The sequence below is a fragment of the Cariama cristata genome, unplaced genomic scaffold, assembly GCF_000690535.1.
Source record: "Cariama cristata isolate BGI_N322 unplaced genomic scaffold, ASM69053v1 scaffold6806, whole genome shotgun sequence".
NCBI classification, from domain to species: domain Eukaryota; kingdom Metazoa; phylum Chordata; class Aves; order Cariamiformes; family Cariamidae; genus Cariama; species Cariama cristata.
Genome location: NW_009620281.1, coordinates 18,212 through 29,561, shown reverse-complemented (window position 1 = coordinate 29,561; position 11,350 = coordinate 18,212). Strand labels below are relative to the sequence as shown.

The 11,350-nt window shown below is 39.0% G+C and overlaps 1 protein-coding gene across 1 annotated transcript; it reads right to left on the bottom strand.

The window, feature by feature from the left end:
• Nucleotides 1–4: 4 nt before the first annotated feature.
• LOC104162750 (myosin heavy chain, skeletal muscle, adult-like) lies at nt 5–9,913 on the bottom strand (the record flags this gene model as incomplete). The annotated part of the gene is given in 23 exon segments (XM_009701559.1): nt 5–22; nt 244–486; nt 1,316–1,571; nt 1,672–1,808; nt 1,894–2,017; nt 2,173–2,290; nt 2,385–2,472; nt 2,992–3,074; nt 3,164–3,473; nt 4,468–4,638; nt 5,351–5,500; nt 5,597–5,715; nt 6,928–7,066; nt 7,144–7,247; nt 7,353–7,451; nt 7,590–7,653; nt 8,480–8,572; nt 8,666–8,777; nt 8,876–8,903; nt 9,241–9,317; nt 9,319–9,383; nt 9,477–9,620; nt 9,710–9,913. Coding segments are annotated over 23 exon segments (2,946 nt in total), but the record flags the coding sequence as incomplete, so codon positions are not given.
• Nucleotides 9,914–11,350: the final 1,437 nt, after the last annotated feature.

Genomic DNA, 11,350 nt, shown 5'->3' with positions numbered 1-11,350 from the left:
TCTCTTCTGTAAGGTTTTTCACCTACAAATAGGAGCAAGTGTTAAAATTTGGTAGAAAACATGTTAACTGGTGCAGTGATATTTTCACTTTGCAGTGTTTTTTGAGTTGTTTAATTTATCCTTTGGATACTCAGACAAGATCCAGCTCAAAATTTTCCAAAGCCAGTATGTCTTATGGTAACAGACTCTTACTCTGAGAGTCAGTGATGTCTTGGCCCTTTATGTGACTCCCTATGTGTGTACCTTGTTTTCAGTGGCATGTTTTTCCTTCTCAACCTTGGCTAGTGTCAATTCAAGGTCATCAATATCTTTCTTCAGCTCTGAACATTCATCCTCCAGTTTTCTTTTCTTGGCTGTCAGTTCAGCATTAATTTCTTCTTCATCCTCAGCCCTTTCAGTCACCTCCTTAATTTTGGCTTCCAGCTGGATTTTGGTTTTGATGAGCTGGTCACATCTTTCCTCAGCATCAGCTAAAGCATCAGCTTCCTGGTGGGAAAACATAGGAAAGGTTATTTAATGCTGAATGTCAGATGTGTATCAGTAATACCTTTGAGATTACTTTTTTGAGAAAAGCTTACTGCGCAGTTACACTGCAGATTATAAATTTAGAATAAGTTTTTAATCAGCTTTATTTTTTCTGACCTTTTTTATCATCACATACTGTGTCAAGCTCCATTACGTTTGCCTGAATATTTTTTAATATTGCCTAAATGCTGCCTAAATGCTACCTAAATGTACCTGAAATGTACTTAAAATGTGCCTAAATGGTACCTAAATGCTGCCTAAGTTTTCAAGAAGTCAAATAGCATTGGACACAAACATACATATATACAAATGACATTGGAGACAAACATACAAGACTGGCAATTGTGTCATAGGATGCAATGGACATCTATGTCTTCTGGGACCAGTAGCTACAGGAGCTCAGGTGAGATATGCCGTAAGAAATGATACTAGGCTCTTCATTTTGATGACTGAAATAAGGCAGAGTAGTTGGTCAGTTGAATCATTGTCCCTACTCCACTAAGTACACTACAGTGACTATAATGAGGTTTTGTGTCATGAACTCACACAGAGATATGTACATGTAGTCATTAAGACTAAAAAGTCATTCTTTAGCTTAAACTCCGCTTTGTAACAGTGAGACTGAGTGATGAAAGAATCTGGCCTGCATTTTACCTTTAGTTACATAGTATCCAGCTTAAAGTATTTTGTAAGGCAGTTTAGTGTGCAATTTGGGAGTTCTGTACTATGAAAGAAGAGTTAGTTCTTATTTATAATTTTCCCCATAAAAAAATAAAACAATGTTACTCACAGCCTGCACTTGGAGCTGCAGATCGTTTTTCTCCTGCACCAGTTTCACCATTTTCTCCTCCAGCTCCTTCCTCTTTGCCTCAGACTTTGCAAGCTCTTCCTTGGTTTTCTCAAACTCTTCCTTCATGTTGGCCATCTCCTTCTCAGATTCTGCACTCTTCAGCAAGGGCTTGATCTTGAAGAACAGCTTCATCCAGGGCCAGTGCTTGACATTCATGAATGCACGAATGTTGTACTGGATGCAGAAGATGGACTCCCTGAAGCATAATAAAATGTACACTGAATATTTTTTGTATGATGGGTGTTAACACTTTCCCCCAAGTACAGTGACTCTGACTGAAGATGAGGAATGTCTACCTTCTCTCCACCATTCTCTGGTACTCCACTCTCATCAGGAAGCCCCTGCACCTGGCCTGGGTGCGGGTGATGAGCTGTGCCAGTTTCTCATCCCTCATCTCCTCCAGGAGTCCCAGCAGTCCAGCTTTGAAGAACACCTTCAGAAAGGGAACGTCATCACACATCACTGTCAGGTAGAGCAACGCACAGGTACACAGCGAGTGAGTCAAGGAGAGTTTGTACCTTGGTGTGGCCAAATTTGTACTGGGTGTGATCCACATCGATTGACCCGAGAAGCTTCTCAGAAGCCTTCTTGCTGTCAATGAACTGTCCCTCTGGGATCGCACTGGCATTAAGCACCTTGTATCTGTGAAAAGAGGAAGAGGAAGATAAGGCTATTTTTTCCCAACCAACACACACTAGCTACTGAACCCCACTGGCTCATATATAGTTATTTCTGAATGAACCTATGTGAATGAACCAACATTGTTTTAACAATGCTGGGAAGTGCAGTTCTCTTACCTCTGTTTGAAGTCTGCATAGAGAACTCTGCTGGGGAAACCTTTCCTGCAAATTCTGATGCCTTCCAGCACGCCGTTACACCGCAGCTGGTGAAGCACCAGTTCATGCTCCATGGCACCTAGCAATTGATAGCATAAATGAATACCACAGTTTCCAGTGCAGAGGGGAATGGCTGTATCAGAGGAAGTCCTCTTTCTGCTTGAACATCTTACCAGGTGTTTTTGTTTCATTTGGGATGATGCAACGGACAAAATGGGGGTGAGTGCTCCGTAGATTGGTCATCAGCTTGTTTAGGTTCTCCTGAGGGATCATGTGTAGTGGCATAGATTAAAAAAATTTGCTTCTGTATACCCTGTATCTAGATGACAAGGAACTAATATATTGAATCTTAGGAGGAAAAAGCTTTCAAAATAAAAATTTAGATTTAATCAAACCTTCTGCTGAAGTATTCTCATTAAAAGAAAATTTAAAATTCTGCACTGTAGTCTGGAGGAAATAAAACATTAGTGTACAAAAATTTTAACACAAACCTTTGCAAGATCAGTACTTTTATTACATCCCAGATTTTGAGAAATATTTTTCACAAAGAATGTAAGTGAACTTTTGAAAGAAATTCGGGAGGTTAGCTGAAGACTGCTTGAAACGAATCCCATATGCGAACAGATCATCACTAGGAGAAGGTAGTGAATAACTTACACTCACTTCATACTTATTATTGTTTTGTCATAAACTAAAGTCATGACAAGAACAGCAGTTTAGATAGCTCAGATTTGAAACTATGTTCATGTCACTTTACAAATAATGAAATTCATACTTTACCCGGAAAAGAGCTGAGACAGTCTGGAAAGAAGAACCCTTCTTCTTGCCCCCCTTCTTCCCACCCCCGCCACCACCACTAGCCTCTTCAAAAACAGAGTTTTTTAACATTAACTTTTTTGTTGCATCTTTACATATTATAAATGTTGTAAAAAAGGAATTTTAGAAAACTAGCCTGTTTCTGCTCCACCATAGGAGGCAAAAAGTAAAGCCAGTGTCTTCACAGATGATTTCTGGTACAACCCAATGACAGTTTCATTCAGGGGGTCTTTGTTCTTCTCAAGCCAGCCAGAGATGTTGTAGTCCACCGTGCCAGCATAGTGTACCAGGGAGAAGTGGGCTTCAGCCTTGCCTTTGGCAGGCTTGGGCTTCTGGAAGTTACTGGACTTGCCCAGATGTTGGTCATAGAGCTTGTTTTTGAAAGAGGTGTCAGTGGCCTTGGGGAACATGCATTCCTCTTCCAGGATGGAGAAGATGCCCATGGGCTGGAAGATAGTACAATGAAGAAGAGACAATGCCTGTAGAATAATATGATCATGACTTGGTCTTAAAGGGAATATAGTAAAAGACCAGAAGGCAAGAAACAAACCAATACCCTTGAGATGAAGAAACTTTCTTTCTAAAAAGTGAGTTTAAAAGATTCACTTGCTTGACACATACTTTGGCACAGTGATTCACCATGTTAAAAAATCAGGAGCAAAAAGATTATATTTAAAAATATCTTTCACAAAAGTGTCCATTTTATATTTACTTCAATATTTGAACTTTTAATCAGGTCCCTAAGTTATATGGAACTACAAGAAATCTCTTTCAGTTTATTGCACTCAGAGGTCGTGACTGTATTGGCATGTACTTACTTTGCTATGAATCATCTAGAAAAAATGTATTTTCTGGATAATTTTATTCCAGAACCTTAAGAAAATATTTTTATTTTGTTTTGGGAGCTGCTCTGTGGTTTTGAAAAAAATATTCTTTAATCAAGCAAACAGAGATGCATTCCACACAGAGAATGTTTGTGAGGAATGACTTCTATAGTTATCTGTGGACTTTGTAATACCTATAATGCATAATAATCAGTAGTACAGCTCAAGAGAGATTTCAAAAACTAAAACTGAATGCATGAAACTAACCATGGAAGAAACCTTTTTTTTTTTTTTAATAGCATTTCACAGAATCACAGAATCGATTAGATTGGAAGAGATCTCTGGGATCATCGAGATCAACCTTTGCCCTAACACCATCATGTCAACTGGACCATGGCACTAAGTGCCACGTCCAGTCTTTTCTTAAACACCTCCAGGGATGGCCCCTCCACCACCTCCCTGGGCAGCCCATTCCAATGCCTAACAATCCCTTCTGTGAAGAAATGTCTCCTGATGTCTAACCTATGTTCAATTTAAACCTATGTGCAATTTAACCACATTCAACTTAAAATAATGGGTTCCTGAAAATACAAGGCATTTTCAATTGAAAATTTACTTTCTCAATGAGCTCAATGCAGGCAGCTAGATCCATCCCAAAATCGATGAATGTCCATTCAATTCCTTCCTTCTTGTACTCCTCCTGCTCCAGCACGAACATGTGGTGGTTGAAGAATTGTTGCAGTTTCTCATTGGTGAAATTGATGCACAGCTGCTCCAGGCTGTTGAACTTCCCAGTGGAAAAAAAAAAAAAACAGCAACTAGGCATCATCAACATGCACAGTTCTTGATCATTCTCAATCTTTTACAAATCTCTCCAGTTAAAACACAACTGTATTATCAGGACCACACCATAGCAGGACCTATATGCAGCTCCCCAAAGAAATATCTACATAATGAAAATGGAAATTTTTCCGGAGCAGATATTCCTAGTGAATCTCCTAAAATTCATAGAGTACTTTGGCTTTTTTTTTCAGCCAAAAAGATGAGTGTATGCCCTGGTCTGCAATGTTTAAACACTTGTTATCTCTCATTAAACACTTATCTATTCATTCCTTGGTCCTTTAAACAATTTACACATCTTTAACCTGTTATGTGTTTGTCAATGGGTCTCCAAATCCTTATTCTGTTCTAGAAGCTCTTACATAAGATTACTGTAATTATGTTAGGGTTTTTTTAATCATTAACGTGAAGTTCAAACTGTTAAAATATTGCAACATATAAAATTTTATTTGCCACTTCTGCACAAACAACATAACTCTGTTCTTGCACTGATGAATCTTCTGAGAATTTTGCTCTGTCCTACAAAAGAAAATGAAGGATTTTTTACCAGAAAATTGCAAATGACTAGTATGTTAAGCCTTTGGAAGAATACTACTTGGAAATCCTCTCATATAGCAATCTCACCCTCCAAGAACGGTTCTCAAACCTGGAATCCTTACATCAAAGATCTCAAAGCCAGCAATGTCCAGGACACCAATGAAGTACTGTCTGGGCTGCTTTGTATCCAGCTGTTGGTTGATGCGAATAACCATCCACAGGAACATCTTCTCATAGACAGCCTTTGCCAGGGCACCAACTGCATTGTTCACCTAAAATAAAGAAAAATGGACAGGAAGAAAAACAATATCCAGAGCAAATAGTGAGTGATACAAGACAGAGGTTCCTAGTCACCAACTGGTTGTTACCTGCTGCACAGTTTGGCCCTTGGTCACATATTCATTCCCAACCTTGACACGGGGGTAGCAGAGGGCTTTGAGCAGGTCAGCTGAGTTCAGACCCATCAAGTAGGCAGCCTTGTCAGCAACTAAGTAGAAGGACAAGGAGACAGAAAAATTAAGACTAGCAAGACATGCAGCATTTTGAGTGATGAACTGTTTCCAAAGCAACTGCAATTTTGAAAGTCCTTGTGATCAAATTCTGCTTACTGGATCTCAGAGGAAGCATGGCAGTCATTAAAACAAAAATCATCTTTGTTTTGAAAACTTTTCAGAGCAGTAGACCTAAATGCTATTTGTGTCTTTAATAATCCACACATAAGCATCTAGAAACAATGTATTTATTAAAAATTTATCCTGAAATCTGAAGTTCCTCCTTCAGTCCAGAGCTAATTGATATCTATAAGGCAGGCAACAAAACACCAAAGTGTTAGCATGTTGACCACCTGAGTGTTATCCAAAATATACACTTAGGTACTTGGGCTACCTGTATTCTTTGGCAGCAGCTATAACCCTAAAGGGGAATGCATTCCAAAATTGGAAGTAACAATTAAAAACTTCCCCTTTCTGGAGACTTATTGTTCTAGTCATAGCAGAAAGGCAGGTATATTCATTAATTCAGGATCAAAACCTAAAAATTCAGTTCTGAAGGTGGCCATCTGACAGCATTCTTCGGAAGAAGTAGGCAGTGCTTAGTCAATTTTAAACCATGTAAGCATTATATAACACTTAAGTGATTAAGTAGTCAGCTGAGAAGTAGAAATTTCTTCCCTAGCATGGTGTACCTGTGCTTCACTTAGACCAATGTTCAAATAATGATACTATGTAGTAACAGTTATGGGTTTGAATCTCCAAAGGAGAAGAAAGAAATTGAAGAAAAGTTCCCTTTTACCTGTGGAAAATTCCAAAATAACATTTCATTTAGGAAGGAGAAGTACTAACACTGAATTTAATGTCTCCATTTTTGTTAAAAAAGCAACCAGAAATATATTTTCTGAAAAATCTTTCACTTCTCAGTGGGTCTTTAGTATAAGAATATAAGCACAATGAGCAGGCTGTACCATCCAGAATTGTGGTTGCCCAGAAGACAATTACAGACACATATGAAATTGATACTTCAAACAAAGATTGTGTAGTAATTGAAAAAAAGGTAGATTTTGGATGACAGTTTCAGACCTATATACTAGCTCACCTAAACACTTCTTTGCACATTTCCACTGTTCTTTTTCTCCGTCTTCCAAATACTGAATTATTATCGCTACTTCTAGTTCTAAAAGGTCAGCCACAGACTCTACTAATACCTTCTGTGCCATCTGGCTCTGCCTGCTCCTCTCGTTGTTTCTGCTTTAACTTCAGGTTCCCATAGTGCATGACAGCCCCTGTCAGCTTATAAATGGCTGTTTTTTCATCAGCAGTGAAGCCCAGGATGTCGATGGCACTCTGCAATAGGAACAATAAAATAAAAGCCTTGTCTGGGAGAGATGACAATAGGTACAACATTTTTAATTGTTCCTTACATCTGTAGCCATCAGCTCCTCCTGGTCATTAATGCTGGCAACAGTGATCTCACCTTGACTCACAAAGTGATAGTCATACGGGTTGGTGGTAATGAGAAGCATGTCTGAAAGTAAGACAAGGGGATATGCAGGCTTAGTTTAGTCAAGCAAGTGATAAAGATGTGAGCTGATGTTCTGCAATCTTCCTCCAAGTTAATCATTCTTCCTACCAATTAGCTCTGGCTTCTTGTTCGACATGATTTGATAAAATATGTGGTAGCTTCTTTCTGCTTTGAGCTGGAAAGTGACTCTGGATTTCTCCAGCAGATCTAGAGGGAGAATTTAGTTAGAAACAGGAAGAAACAGCAAAAAAGAAAGTAGGAAGAAGATGGGAAGAAAAACAGGGAAGGAAGGATAGATGGCTGGGTGAATAGATGGATTGTGAACAGTTCAGGAAAGAGTCTTACATGTTTCAATATCGGCAGAAGCTAGCTTTCCTGTGGCACCAAAGTGAATTCTGATGAATTTGCCCTTTAAAGAAATAACAATTTCTTAAGATTTACATCATAAAAATATATCTGAAATGAAGTGTTTTGCCATTTACTCCACTAGGCACAAGATTTCTACTTAGAGATGTTTTCTTAAGAATCAGCTGTATTTCCACCATTCACATAAAGTCATCTTTTATATTTTTGAAAATTAAAATAATGAACAGTGGCACAGTTGTATATTTTATGTATGCTGAATGTATAAACAGGAAGGAACGGGTGGATTTTTATAGCTAAACTCTTCTAACTATATCCTGCATACACAGAGCAGTCACCTTAACGATATAGAAATAGTCATTTAACTAATTCAGTTGCTTAAATCTGTCTTGCTATCAAGTAAGTCATTTCACTTCTGATTAATTAAATTTGACATAAATCAAACATATTATTCAAGTACAAACTCTCTCCTCTTCCCCCCTTTTTCTTTCTCTATCTCTCTCTTTCTCTCTTTCTTTCCCGTCTTTCCTAATCTCCCTCTCTTTCTTCCTGGTATTCTATCTGTCTTTTAGCAGACAAACAGAAATATAAGTAAAAATAAACTAAGCTATTGTTCAACACTGCAATACATTATAGGAAAAAGAGCAGGTGTTCTGCTATTTTAATTTGTATCTCTATGCCAAGTAGAATCAATTTTTCGTATAGAATCGCTGTTTTGAAATCTAGAGAATTACCTTTAGGATAAGAGGTAAAGTCATGATAAGAAAATTCAGCCTTACGTTTGAAAACACAATGGCCGAATAACAGAAAAGAATGACTACCACACACTCCTGTTTACTATTTTTTGGGAATCAGGTTTTTAAACAACTTACAAAGCGTGAGGAGTTGTCGTTCCTCACAGTCTTGGCATTTCCAAAGGCCTCCAGCAGCGGGTTGGCGCTGATGATTTGATCCTCAAGCGTTCCCTGCAGGATGATAATTATTGCTGGTGATCCTTTCCAAAAATCATGTCAGGAAGAGAGGAAAGCATTGATTCCAGCCAGTGTCTATTAATTTGCCTGCATTTTGCCTGATTGCTCCTCCTTCTTTTTCTCCCCACTCGCTGCAATTGTTGCAAAGTACTGGATGACACGCTTTGTGTTCACAGTCTTCCCTGCACCGGATTCTCCACTGTCAAACCAAAGAGAGAAGCAGAGAGCATGTGGTCAGGCAGAAGGTCCTCTGGCACTGGGCAGCTCTGCAGCAACCGAAGTAGGGAGTGTACATACGTGATCAGGATTGACTGGTTCTCCCGATCTGTGAAAGAAGCAGAAATAGAGTACTTAAAAACCCAATGAGCAACACAGAAAGAATGAAACGTAATCAGGTAAGTCTAACGTTTTCAACTTCATGCTGTCAGCTGGCCTTGAACAAACAAAGAAATAGACAAAAAGCCCTCCATAACACCTCACTGAGTGCAGTGGTGTCTTTCATTTAAAATAGTAGAAACAATTGTATGAAGACAGTAAAAGCCACAATAGCATGTATGCATTAGAATCATTAAAGCTTTGAAGTCTCCTCATATTACTGAGACAGACTATTCCTTCAGAGAATTTCATGCTACAGTCCTTCTGGGACAGATAGAGCCACTCACCAGTCAGCATGAACTGATAGGCATTGTCAGAGATGGAGAAGATGTGTGGAGGGGCCTCCTGGCGCTTCACCCCCCCCCGCCGGGTTGGCACCCGGCAGCCACTTGTAGGGGTTGACAGTGACGCAGAAGAGACCCGAGTAGGTCTGCAAGGAAGGCAGACAGCATGTTGGCTTCCACTTAGCCTGGCAGAGCAGTTCCTCCCAACTGCCCAAAGGAAGACTGCTGCTGGTACTTACGTAGATCATCCAGGCTGCGTAACGCTCTTTGAGGTTATACAGCACAGCGGGTTCATGGAGGTGGGTCATCATGGCCATGTCCTCAATCTTGTCATACTTGGGAGGGTTCATGGAGAAGATTTGATCTTCCTTCACGGTTAGAGTCTGTCAGAGGAAGAAGGAGACGCATGTATGTCAGCTAAGAGCTGATAGTGGAAATCAAATGGTGACCTTTAACTTTGTTTTTCACTCACCTCTCCACCTTCAGTCTTGACAGTGACCTTCCCTGATTCTTTGCTCTGGATAGTCCCTTTCACAAAGGATTCTTTAGGATGCACCACAAAGACAGATGTCTTGGCGTCGAAAGGCTTGTTCTGGGCCTCGATTCTCTCCTTTTCTGACTTTCGGAGGTAAGGAGCTGCCTCCCCAAAGACGGCCATCTCGGAGTCTGATGACATACCTGCACTTTATGGAGGGGCTTGTCAGCACAAAACACTGTGGAAGAGCAGATATGTTTCTCAAATGTGTCAAAAAGTAACCACTTGTTTGTAGGAATAAAGATGGGAAAAGAAAGATACTACATTAATACTACTCATAGCTTCTATGGAAGTACTTGTATATTTTTGTATTGGTGTGATTCAACACTTACGGAAAATGTGAGAATTATGTTTTGGGAGATCACTTGGCTCAGGGTCAATTACATTCACTGTAATGAAATTGTATTTGAAATAATCCATATTCACTTAGTAGTCAACTATTTAGGAACAGTAGTGTGGAGTTAAGAACCTCAAAATTTCTTTCAGCTGCTTAGGCACTCTTTTAAAATTCACTTGAAATTGTTATCATGCGGTTTCTTCCCAAGTGATACTAATTCAGAAAGCTCAGAAGGCTCGTACACCACTTTCTTGAGTGGCATACAGACAACTCAAGCATCCTAATGGCTCAGTTTCAGTCTCTAAAACATTTGTATCATTGCATTAAGTATACAATTATTTGCTAATTTTATTAAGTTCTTGAATCCAGGCATAAATGGCTACAATGCCTGTTGAAAGAAGAATAATGCTATTCCAGAATACAATGACATAGTTCCATTTCTTTTTCTTCTTTTTTTTTTTTTTAAAGTTTAATATAATTTTAGAGAAAAAAAATTTAAACACAAAGATTCAAAGTTCAACTCAGAAATATTTAAAAAAAGGAATTTTAAAGCCAGTATTAATTTCTCTGAAAAATTACTTTTTGCATTTTTTTATCCCAGGAAAAAACATTGGGCAGCTTAGGAAAATATTTATTTCTTTCTATCCTGTATAAAGATAGGCACCTAATAGTTACACAATCTTTAATATTGTGTTATATTTGTACTAAAATGAGAGAGTAACATGGTAATTCTCTATTTGTCCCTGGAGGAATAGGTGGTGGCTTACAAAGGAGGAAGACTTCAGCTTCCATTTTCTGTGAGGTACAGAACAGGCAGAGAAGTGAGGGGAACAAACCACAGCCCTGCATTTTACAGAGATGACAAGCAGAGCTTGGTTGTTTGTATTACAGCTCTTTCTACTCTTACTTCTTTAGTGATTTCATGGCAAATTGTGGACAAAATAACACATTAATCCACATGCTCTGAGACAAAATGTTGAATTTTGCACTTTTTCCTACTGTGCTTATCTTGGTCCAGTTTACGTTGTGACAACAAAGATGGAAAGCCAGCACACCTCGCTCCCTGTTAGGTCAGTTAAGCAGAAGTGAAGAACATTCCCATGGGAATGTTCTGTTCTGCCATCAGTGGTCAGAGACTTCAAAGATAACCCCTTAAAGGTTGGACCACATGATCTTTTGAGGTCCCTTCCAGCCTGGGCTCTTCTATGATTCTATGATTCACTTGAAAACCTTCCCACCCT